This window comes from Thamnophis sirtalis, unplaced genomic scaffold (genome assembly GCF_051295495.1).
Source record: "Thamnophis sirtalis isolate CommonGarterSnake01/CBP01778 unplaced genomic scaffold, rThaSir2_p1.2 scaffold_3, whole genome shotgun sequence".
In the NCBI taxonomy this organism is placed as follows: domain Eukaryota; kingdom Metazoa; phylum Chordata; class Lepidosauria; order Squamata; family Natricidae; genus Thamnophis; species Thamnophis sirtalis.
The window spans coordinates 22,077,331-22,095,215 of record NW_028261383.1 but is presented as its reverse complement, the minus strand read 5'-3'; the positions used below and the strand labels follow the sequence as shown (position 1 = coordinate 22,095,215).

The following is a 17,885-nucleotide window of genomic DNA, read 5'->3' as shown; positions in this document are numbered from 1 at the left end:
GCGCAGCGGCGCACATAGCAACAAAACACCACGTAGCAGTTCCCAATTGCCATGCACTGACGCCTTCCACAATGTTCTGAAAACCTGACCTAAATTACTATATATTTTAAATAGCTGTAAAGCTATGCTGAAAAAGTTGTTCTCACGATAATAGGAGAGGAGAGCCAGCCTGGAGACAGCAATCAGTTCTAGGTCCACAAGGCAGAAAGTAGCTGAGAGAAGGGATGCGGGGGTTGGGAGAAGGGATGGGACGAGCTCCCAGCAGTGGCTGCTTGGATTTGTCATGAGAACTTGTCTCTCCTGCCTCTTCATTGAGAGAGGGGGAGGGGAGAGAGAAAGAGAGAGAAAGAAAGAGAGAAAGTAATGGTGGGCAGACTTAGCACTTTGTTAAGTTTGTTTCTCTCTGTGTTGTGTATATATACATGTCTCCATGGATGCAGTTGTGCAAGCATTTTTTTTCCTCTTTAAAATAATTTTTGGATTTCTCCTCACCAAACCTTTAAGACTGAAAGAGTTAGAGTTGAAATATAAAGAGATTGTCGATCACCATACTGTTAGATTGATAGGCAATTATGGACTATCTTGATTATATCCTCCTTAGAAAGAATATGCTACTGTATGGTTGAGAAAAAGATCAAACTTCTTTCCTTGGAAACCCAACAAAGTTCATAGGGAGGGTTTCTTTCTATGATGGGCTTCTTGGGTCAACAGTGAATATCATTATCAAAAATATAGATAGAAAATTAAGCAGGCAATAGGCAATTACAAAAAGGGAAGTCAACTTTCTGAATTCTGTTTCTTTGCACTTAGTAACTTATAAATAGACTAATATTCTGAAAACCTGACCTAAATATTTTAAATAGCTGTAAAGCTATGCTGAAAATGTTGTTCTCAAGGTATTGTGATAAATTCAATAAAAAGAAGGGAATTCTTGATGAACTTAAGGAGAAATTAGAGTATTGGATAGTAAATGGATAAATAAAATTACCAATCAAAGAGAATATTTGCACCTCAGGATTGAAATGAGATGTTCTCTCTTACTCTTTCCTCTTCCACTTTTCTCTTTGTCTCTCTTCTCTTTCTCTCTCCTTTTCCATTCTTTTGTCACTTTCTCTTTCCTCCCTTCTCTCTCCTCTTTGTCTCTTTCTGTCTCTCTCATCCTCTTTTCTCTTTCTCCTTTTCCATTCTTCTGTCACTTTCTCTCTCCTTCTCCCTTCTTTCACCTCTTTGTCTCATTGTCTCTCTCATCCTCTTTCTCTTTGTCTCTCCTTTCCCACTCTTCTGTCACTTTCTCTCTACTTCTCTGTCTCTCTTCCCTCTTTTTTCTTCCTCTCTCCCACTCTTTTATCAGTTTCTCTCTACCGCCCAACCTGTCCCCATACTTATCTTCGACTGATTATGTTTGCAATAATTTACCTTCTTTTCCAAATAGGCGCAGTTCCCTACTGGATTCCTCGCTCACTCACGCACACACAAAACCATTTTTCTCCATTCCAATTTGGATCCTATAAATCAATTGCTCTGTGAAACATCTGTGAAAAAAATTCAGGTGCTCAGGCATGAAAATGTGCCGCTCAAACACTATACTTTTCGCACACACTGAAAAAAAATTAGAGGAACATTGTGCTACAGCCTGGCTCTTTGCCTGGCTTCCTGCCTCCTATGGTCTCGCTGGTGCTCTCCCTCCCCAAGTGTAGTGACTTCCTCCCCAGGCCCATTTCTCTCTCTGACACACACAGCTGGATAAAATTATATAAAAATCCAGCCCAGCTTCACTGATTACAAGTTTGAAAAGGCAACGATGCTCCGCCTGCAATCAAACTATACTTGAGGAGGGAGAGCACAAGCAAACACTGAGGAGACCACAGGAGGAGGCAGGAAGCCAGGCAAAGAGCCATGCTGTAGCACACACATTTTCCCCCAGCCTCTTTTGGAAGGCTCAGAGCGGCTCCCTGCCAGCTTCTCTGCCACTGTTCCCTCTAAGGTGCGCAGCCGCGCGGCCGCGCACATGGCAAGAAACCCCCGTGCAGAGGTTTCTAACTCCCGCGCAGAGGTTTCTTTCAAAGCAAACGTGGGGAAGTCCTTTGCAGGTGGCTAGAACTGGCTGCCTGCAAAGGACCTCCCCAAACTTGTTTCAGCGGCAGCTCTCAGCCTGGTGGCAGCGTCACACAGACTGTGGAAGGAGGGGGAGGAGGAGGGAACCAAAGAGAGCTTTTACCGAGTCTGCGCCCCACAGCCAGGACCGTCCTTGCGCCCCTCAAGCCGCGTTTCTTCCCGCAAAGCCCTTCGGGCAACCCGAGAGTTCCGCTTGACGCCAAGGCAAAGCCCTTCTGGCGTCAAGCGGAACTCTCGGGTTGCCCGAAGGGCTTTGCGGGAAGAAACGCGGCTTGAGGGGCGCAAGGACGGTCCTGGCTGTGGGGCGCAGGCTCGGTAAAAGCTCTCTTTGGTTCCCTCCTCCTCCTCCTTCTTTCTGGAGCCCCTTCCTCAAAGATTTGGTACCAAAGCAATGGCGGTGAGGAAGTTGTGTCTTTTGGATTTTGCACTGTTGTCTTTTCAATGGTTCTCAGACTGGTTGAACCTTTAGCAGCTGGGGTGATATTCTTTACTGTTAAGGTTACAATTGGATGTGTTGGACAAATCTTAAAAGATGAAACTTTTATTAAAACGTTTGACTTAACTAAAAACGTCTTCCTTTTTCTTCTTCTTCTTAAATATGATTTATTTATTTATTTTTACTTCAGAAGTTTGATGACCGTTGTACAAACTAATCCAACCTAAATGTAGAGGAGGAGAAGAAGGGGGGGGATTTAAAAAGAGCAGAGGAAAAAGAAAAGAAAGCATGAAGAAAACATAAAGAAAGGGATGGGAGGGAGGGAAGGAAGGAAGGCACTTTATGTTGAAACAGAAAATATTATATAAGGAAGAAAATGGAAATAACTTAGGAAGGAAGGAAGGAAGGAAGGAAGGAAGGAAGGAAGGAAGGAAGGAAGGAAGGAAGGAAGGAAGGAAGGAATTGCACTTAATATTGAAGGAAAAGAGAATGAAGGAAAAAGTATTGGAAGGATTGAAAGAAGGAAGGAGGAACAAAGAATTACACTTAATATTGAAATGGAAAAGAAAATATAATGAATGAAAGAAGAAGTATAGGAAGGGAAGGAAGGAAGGAAGGAAGAAAGAAAGAAACAAAGACTGTTGAAACAGAAAAGATAATATAAGGAAGAAAATGGAAAGACGTATAGGAAGAAAGGAAGAAATGTACTTAATATTGAAACAGACAAGGGAATGAAGGAAAAAATATTGGAAGGATTGAAAGAAGGAAGAAAGAATGGAAGGAACAAAGACAATGTTGAAATGGAAAAGAATATAAGGAAAAAAATGGAAAAGTTTGATGAAAAGAAGGACTAGGGGAGACATGATAGCAGTCTTCCAATATCTCAGGGCCCAGGGTTGCTCCAAAGAAGAGGGAGTCAAACTATTCTCCAAGGCACCTGAAGGCTGGACAAGAAGCAATGGATGGAAACTAATCAAGGAGAGAAGCAACCTAGAACTAAGGATAAATTTCCTGACAGTGAGAACAATTAACCAATGGACCAACTTGCCTCCAGAAGTTGGGAATGCTCCAACACTGGAAGTTTTAAAGAAGATTTTGGATAACCGTTTGTCTTAAGTAGTGTAGGGTTTCCTGCCTAGGCAGGGGGTTGGACTAGAAGACCTCCAAGGTCCCTTCTGTCATTCTATTCTATGATTAGGGGACTGGAGGCTAAAACATATGAAGAATGGTTGCAAGAACTGGGTATAATGAAAAGAAGGAATTGGGGAGACATGATAGCAGTCTTCCAATATCTCAGGGGTTGCCACAAAAAAAGAGGGAGTCAAGCTATTCTCCAAAGCACCTGAGGGCAGGACAAGAAGCAATGGGTGGAAACTAATCAAGGAGAGAAGAAACTTAGAACTAAGGAGAAAATTCCTAACAGTTAAAACAATTAACGGAACAGCTTGCCTCCAGAAGTTGTGAATGCCCCAACACTGGAAGTCTTTAAGAAGATGTGGGATAGCCATTTGTCTTAAGTGGTGTAGGGTTTCCTGCCTAAGCAGGGAGTTGGACTAGAAGACCTCCAAGGTCCCTTCCAATTCTATTTCTATTGTATTCTCTATATTCTATTCTTTCTCTGTTCTATTCTAATCTCTTCTGAACTAAATGTTTATCTAGAACTCAAATAAATAGCTGCTTTTTGGTTTTATTTTTTTTAATATTTATCAGTCTCTCTTTTATTCCATACTTCTGGTTGAAAGACTATTCTATGTCATGCTAAACAAATGCATATTCTAGTGGCGGCGGGAGCTCGTTGGCATCTTCAGCAGCAGCCCTGCCTCCTGTGAAAAAACCGAAGATGGAGCAGATCCACGCAGATGACGTTGCTGCAACATGACTGGAGGAGGAATTCTGGGAGTTGAAGTCCACAAGGCTTAAAGCTGTCAGGTTTGAAGACCCCTGGGGTTTTTTTCCTAAAGGGCTAGGGGTGCAAGGGTCTTGTAACTTGACAGCTTTAAGACTTGCACGCTTCAATGCCAGAGTTTCTGAGCCAACATTTTGGTTGCTAAGCAGGACCGTTGTTAAGTGATACTGATATTATATAACACTTTTAATTAAGCGGGTACCTTGAATAAACATAACTTTGAGTTTCAAATAATACTGATTTCGTTGTTGTCTTAGGTGACATCTGTGAAAAAAATTCAGGTGCTCAGGCATGAAAATGTGCCGCTCAAACACTATACTTTTCCGCTCACACTGAAAAAAAATTAGAGGGAACATTGTTCTCTGCCTCTCCTCTCACCCCAGACTGCCAGCAGGAAGTGAGTGGTTGAGCTTTATTGCCTTTCAGGCAGTTCCCACCCAGACATCAGGTTGCATTTGCAATGGTGGAGGTGTTGGGGAAGGCAGCAGGGGAATGCGGGGGATGGCGGAGGAGCTGCTTTCAAGCCGGTGGAAAAGATAACCAATCCAACTTGTGTGTGTGTGTGTGTTTGAGAGTGAATGAGAGAGGGAAGAGAGTAGGAGAGATAGTCCAATCCAACTTCTGGTGTGTGTGTGTGAGAGAGAGAGAGAGGGGGGGGGAAGGGAGGTAGAGAGGGAGGGAAGAGGGGAAGGGAGAAGAAAAAGACAATGAAAAAAGGAAACTTCTTTCGCAAAGGAGAAAAACAAATGCTGTCGCTTTAAATCAGAACTGGGCATGCCTGGCTGTGGAATTCTGGGAGTTGAAGTCCACAAGTCTAAAAAAACTTTAAACCCACCACTGTGTCAGTGCCTCACCAGCCATAAACCTCACCGCATGTCACTGCACACAACATCATACAGGTTTATTGCCCATTTGTCCCTGCATTCCTCTGGCCTAGACTTTTGATGGCAGGACGCTAGCAAGACAGCTAGCCAAAATGGCAGACTTGCCATCTAGTGTGCTTTAGGGGTGAAGGTATTGCTGGACTAGGAATGGGGGCACCCTTCATGACATAAAGTTCCAGTGAGGAAAGGGCTCTCAGTGTCAGCTCCACAGGATAGACCAGACCAAGAAATAAACTCTACAGGAAGACACTAACACTTTTTTTATTGAGACTGAATGATAAGACAATCTTGCAAGTCTGATTGTGTTGGACCTCTCCTCCAGTGGTGGGTTTTAAAATTTGTTTACTACCGGTTCTGTGGGCGTGGCTAGTGGGCATGTGACTGAGTGGGTGTGGCCAACTTGACATCACTCATGCACTCAGTCACATGACCTCCCCACCACTACCAAGCCATACACTCGCCGAAACGGCTAAATTTTTGGCAACTCCGGTGGAGGAAAGGGAGTGGTGGGAAGAGAGGGGAAAAATTCCCACAAATAGACCGCTGGAGGATTTAGGGTGTGGAAAAGCCCTAAGTTTCCTAGAAGGAATCGAAGCATTCAACTTTGCATCCCGGAGGCCACGTCTGTGTTTATAAATCTGATGGGCGAGTGGGAGGGGGGGGAGAGAACAATGGGAAGGAAAGGGGGGGAGATAGGAAAAAATTCAGGCAAAGGTGCTGGACTGGGCAAGTGGGGTGGGAGGGAAGGAGATTCACCCGACCCTGGCTTGGGATAAGGGGGAGAGGAGTAACCAGCTGCAACCCCAAAAAACACCCCCAGGCACGGCGGGGCCCGTGGGAAATTGCAGAGCCCGGATTGCACACCCGCGCTTCTGCCCTGTAGTCGCAATACTGTAGCCCAAAGGACCATAGAAAGATAATTGTATCAACAGATCCTGCACCAATCCTAACAACCCTGAAGTACTAAACGTTCTTTGTTTGTTAGATTTATTTTATATCTTTCCTCCAGAAGTCCAAGGTGGCTTCCACTATGCCCCCGCCAATTCAACCACTGCCTCTCCTTTTCAGGCAGGTACCTCTTCCTCTTGGCAAGTTCGCCTCGGCTGGGCTGAGCTCTTGCTCGCTTTTGCCGTTCTAACATTTTGCACGTGAAAATCATAAGATAAATTCCTCTTTTCCCCTCTGGATCTCCCGCTGCCCTTCGTACATCAGTCAGTTGCACTTGTGTTGTTTTGAGACCGATCTGCCTTCCTTGGATGTTTCCCAGAGCTGATGACCTTGGGGCTGGAACTGTCTTGGGCTTCCAGATGGCACATTTGCATGCCAGATTTCCCCTCCCAAACCACCCTTACATTCAATGCCTTCCCTCCTCCCTCCTGTTATTGTTGTCCGGTTGTGAGCAGGCTGCAAATCAACCATAACATGCCAACCCTCCAGAAGGATTAATCCTATGAAGAGACAAACACAAACATTATTCCTACCCTAAGCTTTGTACACAAACATCTTATTGGGATCCTAGGACACACCAGAAAGTAGGCTTGCTTAGAAAATAAGTCTGTATTGACCCAAATCAGTGATTCTGGCACCCTCCGGCAGCTCCATAATAAGGTCCATATATATCTCCTTCCAGGTAGCAGTGGGGCTGGCCACTATCTGTAACAATGCTGAAGCACAGAGAGATCTGCTGCCTACATCGACTTCTATGTTGTCCTGAAGGTGCTTTTTCAGGAGGCAACTGGACTTCCTTGTTTTTTCATTTGAAGACATTTTGCTTCTCCCCCAAGGAGCTTCTTCAGCTCTGACAGGATAGTGAGGAATGGAAGGATTTATATTTCTTGCCAACAGCTGTTAATCTGCATCTGGTCAGAGCTGAAAAAAATTCTTGGATTAGGCACAGGAGACATTGGACACCACAACTCTACATCTCAATGCCAGCCTAAATGAGGGCATTTCATGCACCCTAACTGCTATCACTATCAGCATTTGCAGTAATTTTCAGAGATTTTTCATGGAGGGGGATCTTGAAAATCAAGGGGAAGGCATAAGGTACAGTGTTTCCTTCCTGTTTGATTGGCAGCAACATATTTACCTGTTTGGTGCTTAGGGAAGTTTCAATCAGCTGTTACTTATTTTCATCTCTGTACCTGTTGGCACCTCTATTTGGTTGCTAATTGAAGCTCCCTACTGTTTGGAGTCTCAGGAAGACAAGTCTTGGGAGAAGCACACAGCCCTCAGGATTTCTGTTGACACCTTGCTGGTAATTGTGGAACTCTACTCCTGCAAAATGTGGGTTTTGAAAAGCATCTTTGGGACAGCAGCTTGAGTGCTAGAATATCCAGTTTGTTCAAACATGACTTAGATGAAGAGATTGGAAGAGAACTCATCAAATTTACAGATGACACCCACTTGTGGGGAATAGCCAACACTTTACAGTGGTGTCAAACTGGAAGTCTACAAACTGGATGTGTCATGTGTAGGCCACACCCACCTCAGCTCCACAAAGTAAAATACATCACATGATGCAATCAAGTTTGACACCTGTGCTTTAGAGGGTAAGCCCAAGATACAGAAGGATCTTGACACATGTGATCACTGGGCTCTTTCCAGTAAAATGCAATTCAGTGGTGAGAAAAGTTAGGTCTTACCCTTAGGCAAGAAAAGCTAAATGCACATCTATTCTATAGAAGAGGTTGTACCTGGCTCAAGAACAATAACAGTGACAGGGACCTAGAAACATTCACATATGAGCTAGTTAGTAGTGTGATGTCATGTCACTGGCAAAAAAGTCAATTCAGTCCTGCAGCATCCCAGGGATAGTGTCACAATCACACTAAGTGTTAGTATGTGTTACGCTGTGTTGGTAAGAAGACTACACTTTGGATACTGCATCCAGTTTTGGTCGCCAAGATACAAAAAAGGTATTCAGACTCTGGAAAGAGTGCAGAGAACAAAAACATTTACACACATTTCATGTGATGCAGTTGGGTCTTTTGCTTTGAGACTTGGTCCCTTCCAACTCTAACTTTGTAAGAAGTTCATGAACTTGCTCAGCATGCAGCTAATCTTCACAAGCGTCACAAGTACACAAAGTCATGTAGGGAACTGGAGGGTAAAACATACGATGAACAATTGTAGGAAGTGGGTAACAGAGAGAAAGACCGGAGTGATGTGATAGCAGTACTTATTATATTTCACTTGGCTCAACTGCAAAGATAGGATGCCAGGAGTCTGAACATGACTGATAGCACATAATCAGTGAGAAGCTCCGGCCAATGCCATTGTTAAAGATGGGACAAGTCTGTTTTTTTGGCCTCCTGTCAGGCGGCATCTGTGACTGGAAGGCCAGCAGAAGAATAGCGGCCTTTCTGGTTGAACTTCAAGGAGTTAAAACCATTGAGTACTGTATTGTGAGAAAGAATGGAAGCAGGAGAAGCACAGAGAAACTTCCTCTTCCGGATTACTCACGGGGAGGGGGGGGAGGGTGCCGTGCAGAGAGGGTCTCACGCCTCTTTCCAGGGTCAAAGGGAGACCTGGCAGGTGAGTTGAGGGCAGGTGGGAGAAGAATTCGGGAGCAACTCAGGCTGTTTGGTTCCCTCCACAGGGTGGAAGCAGAGAAGCGACTAAAATATGGAATAACAGAAGGGATCTTTGAGGTCATCGAGTCTAGCCTCTAGCTCCAGCGGGAGACCTTTTACATTTAAGGCACATGGCTGTCCAGTCTCTTCCTGAAAGCCTCCAGTGATGGAGCATCCACAACTTCTGCAGGCAAACCGCTTAATTGTTCTCACAGTCAGGAAACGTCTCCTTGTTTCTATGTTGCTTCTCTCCTTGATTCGTTTCCATCCATTGCTTCTTGTTCTGCCATCAGATGCTCTGGAGAAGAGGTTGAGGCCCTCTTCTTTGTGGCAGCCCCTCAGATATTGGAATACCGCTATCATTTCACCCGTCCTATTCCATAGACTAGAGATACCCAATTCCTGCAAGGATCTTTGTATGTTTTTGCCTCAAACCCCCAAATATGTTTGCTGCGTTTCATATCTTCTCTCTTAGTATATATTGACCCGGTTATGCTGTCATGGCAATAATATTGGACAACTCTACTACTATGTCTTTTTGATTTTTTTTAGTTCCACGTCTAGCCAACAAGCAGGATATTTCCTATTGGTGCCCCATCCATGTATTAACCAGGTTCAACTAAAAAGGTCCTATTGACCTTTTTATTTGGCTTTTATGGTGTCTTTTACTATGGCACTGTAAAAGCAGCTGCAGACATGGTCCAGAAATCTGTGGTCCTCCTAACACTTCTTCAGTCACCTGAACAAGTCAGCAGTTCCTGTGGTTATGAATATGCAGGAAAAGGAGTTGCACCAATTTGGGTTCTACCAACCGCTGCACTTTTATGACGGTTGTGGCGATCCCACAAGCCTGATCCTCATTTGTGACCTTCCCAACTGGCTTCACCCAAGCAAAATCAGTGGGGGTGCTGGCAGGAGGTTGCAGGCCAAAGTCAGGTGAAATTGTCTTTAATAACCCACAACTGCAGTGGACCAGATGTAAGTTGGCGCTGTCACATGATATCATGCTTCATGATCAGGCTGCTTAGTGGCACAGATGCCAGTCCCAAATGCAGTCAGTGAGGCTACTTCAATAGGAATGTAACTAGAGTGGTTGTTGAAAGTATTTTGTGCTCTGGAGCTCAGGACCTCCATAGGCAAAATGGATGCTTCAAATCTTTCAGAGGCTTCAGGAATCATTTCATCAGTAATAGACACATATGTCTAAAGTTAGGTCAGAAGGTTTGACAAACCATATTGGGACATTTTTTCAGGCTGAAAACATGGATTTTCCAGATATATAATTTTGTAGATTTGTTTATTTCTATTTTTCTCTCTCTGCATATATCTACAATTGTATAATCTATCCCCAACACTTCCAAATATTTTTCATCATAACTTTGAAGTGCTAAGAATGTCCTCCCCCCAAAAAAACTTTTATTAATTAATCAAAATATAAAATACAGAAGTCCATTTTTGACGTTCTTTATTTATTTAGCCTAAAAAAACATAACTGGTTTTATCTTTATATTCACCTTAATAGTCTTCTGTATTTTTTCCCCCAATATTTGTCACATGTCCACCATAAAGAGCCACGGTGGCGCAGTGGTTAGAATGCAGTACAGTGGGTTACTTTTGTTGACTGCCAGCTGTCTGCCATTTGGTAGTTTGAATCTCACCAGGTTCAAGGGTGACTCAGCTTCCATCCTTCCAAAGTCAGTAAAATGAGGACCCAGATTATTGGGGGCAATATGCTGACTCTGTAGAGTGCTTAGAGAGAGCTGTAATGCACTATGAAGCGGTATATCAGTCTAAGGCAGTGTTTCTCAACCTTGGCGACTTTAAGTCCTGTGGACTTCAACTCCCAGAATTCCCCAGCTGGCTGGGGAATTCTGGGAGTTGAAGTCCACAGGACTTAAAGTCGCCAAGGTTGAGAAACACTGGTCTAAGGGTTATTGCTATAAATGATAAAAAGTTCTTTACATTTCCAAAATTCATTGCCATTATATCATTCCCCAACTATATCATGGCATAAATAGTTGCGCCATCAAAATCCTAATTCATGGTCATCTAGCTCAAGTAACCCCTTAATTTGGAGAGTCACCCATTCTTTTTGCCAGGCAAAACAACGAAGTACAGTTTGAAATCTAGAAAACCCAACTTCCTCTTTCCTTACTGTCTTGTAATAATTTATATTTAATTCTTGTTTCCCACCCACCCCCTTTGCAATATACCGTAAACATAGAGATCTACAACTGCCATTGTTTAAATGGAGTATCACTTACAAGTATTAGTAAAATCTGAAACAGAAAATGCATCTTTGATAATTAGGGTGCTGGAGGCTAAAACATACAAAGAATGGTGAAGTTGTGAATGCCCCAACACTGGAAGTCTTTAAGAAGATGTTGGATAGCCATTTATCTGAAACAGTATAGGGTTTCTTGCCTAGGCAGGGGGTTGGACTAGAAGACCTCCAAGGTCCCTTCCAACTCTGCTGTTGTATTGTATTGTACTGTACTATACTGTATTGTATTGTATTGTATTGGTTACAGGAATTAGGTATGTGTACGAGCTCATGAGAAGGACTAGCTGAGACAGGACAGCAGTGTTCCAATATTTGATGGGCTCCTATAAAGACAAAGAAAAGTCAAACTATTTTCCAAAGTATCAAAAGAAACAATGGATGGAAACTAACCAAACAGAGAAGCAAACTAGAACTAAAGAGAAAATTCCTAACGATTACAGCAATCAACCAATGGAATAGCTTGCCTTCAGACATTTTGGGTGCTCCATCACTGGAGGCTTTCAAAAAGAGATTCGACAGCCATTTCTGAAATGATAGAGCAGCGGGTTGGACTAGAAGGTCCCTTCCAACTCTATTATTCTGTTATATGTTGTATTCATCTTAATTACAGCGATTCTATCCAATAATTGCTGTACTAAGAATCTGTATTCACGGTTGAATGCAGGGTTTGGTCCTATCCCCCCTCCTGTTTAACACCTACATGAAGCTGCTGGGTGAGATCATTCGACGGCACGGGATAAAATACCATCAATACGCGGATGATACCCAGTTGTATCTGTCCGCCCCGTGCCAACTCAGTGAAGCGGTTGACATGATGTGGCAGTGCCTGGAGGCTGTCAGGGTCTGGATGGGGGTTAACAAGCTTGCGCTCAATCCAGACAAGACCGAGTGGCTGTTGTGTTTCCCTCCCAAAACTTGGTTAGTATTCCATCACTCAGGCTGGGGGAGTGAAATTCTACGCCCCTCAGACAGGGTTCGCAATTTGGGAGTCCTCCTGGACCCACAGCTGACCCTAGAACATCATTTGTCGGCTGCGACCAGGGGGGCATTTGCCCAGGTTCGCCTGGTGCACCAATTGCAATAGCAGTAGACTTAGCAGTAGACTTATATACCGCTTCATAGGCCTTTCAGGCCTCTCTAAGCGGTTTACAGAGAGTCAGCATATTGCCCCCAACAATCTGGGTCCTCATTTTACCCACCTCGGAAGGATGGAAGGCTGAGTCAACCCTGAGCCGGTGAGATTTGAACCGCTAACCTGCTGATCTAGCAGTAGCCTGCAGTGCTGCATTTAACGTCCCTACCTGGACCGGGAGGCACTCGCAACAGTCACTCATGCCCTCGTGACCTCAAGACTGGACTACTGCAATGCGCTCTACATGGGGCAGCCCTTGAAGAGCATTCGGAGACTTCAGCTCGTCCAGAATGCAGCCGCGCGATTGATTGTGGGTGCACCTCGGTACACCCACGTTACACCTATCCTCCGCGAGCTGCACTGGTTACCGATTGGTCTCCGGATACGCTTCAAGGTGCTAGTCGTCACTTATAAAGCCCTTCATGGTATTGGATCTGGGTACTTGAGAGACCGCCTGCTGCCAACTACCTCCCAAAGACCCATTAGATCACACAGGGCTGGCCTCCTCCGGGTAGGGTTCCGCCTACCAGCCAATGCCATCTGGCTACTACCCGGGGGAGGGCCTCCTCTGTGGCAGCTCCGGCCCTTTGGAACGAACTCCCCGCAGAGATTCGGACCCTCGCCTCTCTCCAGGCCTTCCGAAAAGCCGTTAAAACCTGGCTGTGTCGGCAGGCCTGGGGTTAATGAGTTCCCTTCCCCTCTCGATTGTGTGTCTGTTGGTTATTTTTAAATGCTTGTATTTGTAGTTTTTGTGTTTCCCTTTCCCCCCTTGGGTTTGTGTGCCGCCCTGAGTCCCGCTGGGAATACAGCGGCATATAAATAAACCAAAACCAAAACCGAAATGTGAACTTGGATCTTGCTTAATATTTCCTTTTTACCTTTAATGGATATGGTTTTCTTTTTTCTTTTTTTTATGTCTTCTGCAACCATTTAATAAACAATGAAAGCTATACTTTTCTTTGAATCTTACAGACAAAGAAGATGCCTCTAAGAGAACTCCGGACAACTGAGAATAACAAGCAACGTTAAAAAGGAAAGCAAATCAACAAAATATTTTCCATTTCCTTCAGAAACCCACAAAATTCTCCTTCTTCCCCAACAGGTAATCAAGAAGAGATTTTGAACTGGAAATAGTAGAGTACGCAGAACACAAGGATACATTGCAGGTAGTTCTCAACGTACAGTAGTTTAGTAATTGTTCGAAGTTCAATGCCACTGAAAAAAACTGACTTATGACCATTTTTTGCACTTATGACTATTGCAGCATCCCCATGGTAATATGTTTTATATTTGGATGCTTGACAGCTAATTCACATATATGACAATTATGACGTAGGAGAGAAGCCATACAAATGCTCCCAGTATAGTGAGAATGGCAACTTGGTGACATATTAGAGAACTCACACCAGTGGCAAACCCTTTGAATGCTCTGATTGTGGGTAAAGTTTCGGTCAAAACTCTGGACTGGTGATATGCTAGAAGATGCATAGAAAAAAGAAATCATATGAGTGTCCTAATTGTGGGCAATGTTTCAGTCGGAATTCCGATCTAGTGACACACCAGAGGACTCACACAGGAGAGAAACCCTTTGAATGTCCTGATTGTGGGAAATGTTTCAGTAAGAATTCCAACATGGTGATTCACCAAAGGACTCACACAGGAGAGAAACCCTTTGAATGTCCTAATTGTGGTAAATGTTTCAGTTTGAATTCCAACTTGCTGAAACACCAGAGGATTCACACAGGAGAGAAACCATTTGAATGTCCTGATTGTGGGAAAAGTTTCAGTCAGAAATCCCACCTCGTGGACCACCAGAGAACTCACACAGGAGAGAAACCCTATCAATGTTCTGATTGTGGGAAATGTTTCATTAAGAAATCCCAGCTCATGATTCACCAGAGGATTCATACAGGAGAGAAACCGTTTGAATGTGCTCTTTGTGGGAAAAGTTTTGATCAGAATTCCCAGCTGGTGATACACCGGCGGTCTCACACAGGAGAGAAATTGTTTGAATGTTCTCTTTGTGATAAAAGTTTTGATCAGAATTCCCAGCTGGTGATACACCAGAGGACTCACACAGGAGAGAAACCATTTGAATGTGCTCTTTGTGGCAAAAGCTTCAGTCACAATTCCCACCTAATGACACACCAGAGGACTCACATAGGAGAGAAACCGTATGAATGTCCAGTTTGTGGGAAAAGTTTCAGTGACAATTCCAACCTGGTAAAACACCAGAGGATTCATACAGGAGAGAAATCATATCAGTGTCCATATTGTGGTGAAAGTTTCATTAAAAAATTTCAGCTCACGAGTCACCAGAAGACACACACAGGAGACAAACCTTTTGAATGCCCTTTCTGTGGTAAAAGTTTTAGTCACAATTGTCGCCTGGTGATACACCAGAGGATTCATACAGGAGAGAAACCATTTGAATGTTCAGTTTGTGGAAAACGTTTCATTAAAAATTACTACCTCGTGACACACCAGAGGTCTCACACAGGAGAGAAACCCTTTGAATGTCCTGATTGTGACAAACGTTTCAGTCATAATTCCAGCCTGGTAACACACCAGAAGACACATACAGCAGAGAAACACTTTGAATGCCCTTATTATGAAAAACGTTTCAGTCAAAGTTCCAACCTGGAGATACATCAGAGGACTCACACAGGAGGGAAACACTTTGAATGTCCTGATTGTGGGAAAAGTTTCATTAGAAAATTCCAGCTCACAAGTCACCAAAGGATCCACACAGGAGATAAACCTTTTGAATGTCCTGTCTGTGGGAAAAATTTTAGTCATACTTCCAGCCTGGTGACACACCAGAGGACTCACACAGGAGAGAAACCATATGAGTGTCCTGTTTGTGGCAAAAGTTTCAGTCAGAATTCCAACATGATGATACACCAGAGGACTCACACAGGAGAGAAACCATATGAGTGTCCTGTTTGTGGCAAAAGTTTCAGTCAGAATTCCAACATGATGATACACCAGAGGACTCACACAGGGGAGTAACCATGTTAGTGTCCTGTTTTTGGCAAATATGTCAGTCAGAATTCCAATATGGTGTTACAGCAGAGGACCCCCAAGAAACACTTTGAATGCCCTGACTGTGGGAAAAATTAATTAGAAATGGCCATTCGCAAGACACCATAGAAGTGAAACCCTTTGGATGTCCTGATTGTGGGAAAAGTTTCCGTTTTAATTCAATCCTTGTAAAACACCAGAGGACTCACATGGGAGAGAGCTTTCCAAAGTCCAGTCTGTTGATGTTACTTCAGGTATAAATCTTCCCTTATTGCACACAAAAAAATCCACAGGAGGCAAAAGTTAATGAATTTAGAGAAAGCTTGAATTTCATTCCTGATCTCCCATTGAGAGTGTAAATGAGAAATCGACTCTTTAAACTCTGACACATCTCAGATTTAGACCATGTTGATGTTGTTTATTGGTCTTGTATGCTGCCCACTCCCGAAGGACTCTGGGCGGCTTACAATAAACAAGGGAGGGGGATAAATAAACAAAACAACACTTTAAAATACACAACATTCACAGTTACCGTGGGGCTGAATATTTCAAAAGCCCCCCGGCCTGCTGGAGCAGCCAGAACTTAGTGGCTTTGCGGAAAGCCGGGAGGGTAGTAAGGGTCCCGATCTCCACGGGGAGGTCGTTCCAAAGGGCTGGAGCTGCAACAGAGAAGGCTCTCCCCCGGGGAGTCGCCAGCCGACATTGGCTGGCAGATGGAATCCGGAGAAGACCTAACCTGTGAGATCTAATCGGTCTATGGGAGGTAATCGGCAGGAGGCGGTCTCTCAGGTACCCAGGTCCGATGAATGTAGGGCTTTATAGGTAACGACCAGCACCTTGAAGCGGGTCTGGAGACTAATGGGTAGCCAGTGCAGCTTGCGGAGCATAGGTGTAATGTGGGTGTACCTGGGTGCACCCACAATCGCTCGCGTGGCTGCGTTCTGGACTAGCTGAAGTCTTCGAACACTCTTCAAGGGCAGCCCCATGTAGAGTGCATTACAGTAATCCAGTCTTGAGGTCACAAGGGCGTGAGTGACTATCTGAAGCGCCTCCTGATCCAGGTAGGGTCGCAATTGGTGCACCAGGCGAACCTGGGCAAATGTCCCCCAGGTCACAGCCGACAAAAGATGTTCTAAAGTCAGCTGTGGATCCAGGAGGACTCCCAAATTGCGAACCCTGTCTGAGGGGCGTATAATTTCACCCCCCAGCCTGAGAGATGGAATACTTGGCCAATCTTTGGGAGGGAACATCAATAGCCACTCGGTCTTGTCGGGATTGAGTCCAAGCTTGTTCATGCCCATCCAGACCCTGACAGCTTCCAGGCACTGGCACATCACTTCAACCGCTTCACTGAGTTGGCACGGGGCAGACAGGTACAACTGCGTATCGTCCGCATATTGGTGGTATTTAATCCCGTGCCGGCATATGATCTCACCCAGTGGCTTCATGTAGATGTTAAATAGAAGGGGGGACAGGACCAAACCCTGCAGCACCCCATAGTTAAGGGGCCTAGGGGTCGATCTCTGCCCTCCAACCAACACCGACTGCGACCTGTCCGAGAGGTAGGAGGAGAACCATCGAAGAACGGTGCCTCCCACACCCACCTCTCGCAACCGTCGCAGAAGGATACCATGGTCGATGGTATCGAAGGCCGCTGAGAGGTCAAGGAGCACAAGGATAGAGGGGTGACCCCTATCCCTGGCTCGCTAGAGATCATCAATCAGCGTGACCAAAGCAGTTTCCGTGCTGTAACCAGGCCTGAAACCCGACTGAAAGGAATCCAGATAACCGGTTTCATCCAAGGACCGTCGGAGTTGAGAGGCCACCACTTTCTCAACAACCTTCCCTACAAAGGGCAGGTTGGAGACTGGATGATAGTTGCTCAAAATGGCTGGGTCCAGAGAAGGTTTCTTCAGACCAGTAGATGGAGAGAATAAAGTGGAAATTCTTGCTTGATAAAGGTTGCTCAGAAATTGTGGAATTGCTCAAAAAGGCTTTTGGGTGGTGGGTTATCCACCCCAGTTGATTATTCATGAATATATTGGAACAATATTAGTTTTCTCTCCTTGCAAAGCAGAATTAAAAAAGTACTTAACAAGTATACCAACAGCAAAGTTAAAACATCAAAGCATTAACAATCTAGTTTTGTTTTAATTTGTATAAAGTTCAGAATGGCTTTTTATTTACCATAAATCACCATAATAATTGTCTCTGATCTGTCAGGGATGAAATATCTTTGTTTGATTTTAATGAATAAAACTTTTTCTTAATATTTTGGTTGAGAACAATAAAACAACTATTGTGTTTTATTCCTCAAAATCATAAACCTTTGTTGTCGATCCATTTTCACCACAGTCTAGTTCAAATAGTTTTCCAGTTGGATATGGCAAGTCCATTTCCCAGTGACAACCAACTTCCTGTCAAAGTCTGTTCATCACACATCAAATCTGTTCACTCCAAATCTGTAGAGTCCACATCTCCTTCAACCTTCTCCAGCCAACCAGCAGTTTCCAAACCATGGTGAGGAAT

At 44.2% G+C, this 17,885-nt stretch overlaps 1 protein-coding gene across 1 annotated transcript; it reads left to right on the top strand.

The window, feature by feature from the left end:
* Positions 1-8,809: 8,809 nt before the first annotated feature.
* Positions 8,810-15,753, top strand: LOC106553471 (uncharacterized). The gene is made up of 2 exons (XM_087711516.1): positions 8,810-8,878; positions 13,305-15,753. The coding sequence occupies exon 2, from the start codon at positions 13,815-13,817 to the stop codon at positions 15,342-15,344; it is 1,530 nt and encodes a 509-aa protein (XP_087567642.1). The 5' UTR covers positions 8,810-8,878; positions 13,305-13,814; the 3' UTR covers positions 15,345-15,753.
* The last annotated feature ends 2,132 nt before the right edge of the window (positions 15,754-17,885 follow it).

Bases quoted from the DNA above. Each gene is read 5' to 3' on its own strand.
- LOC106553471 (XM_087711516.1), top strand. From the start codon at position 13,815: ATGCATAGAAAAAAGAAATCATATGAGTGTCCTAATTGTGGGCAATGT.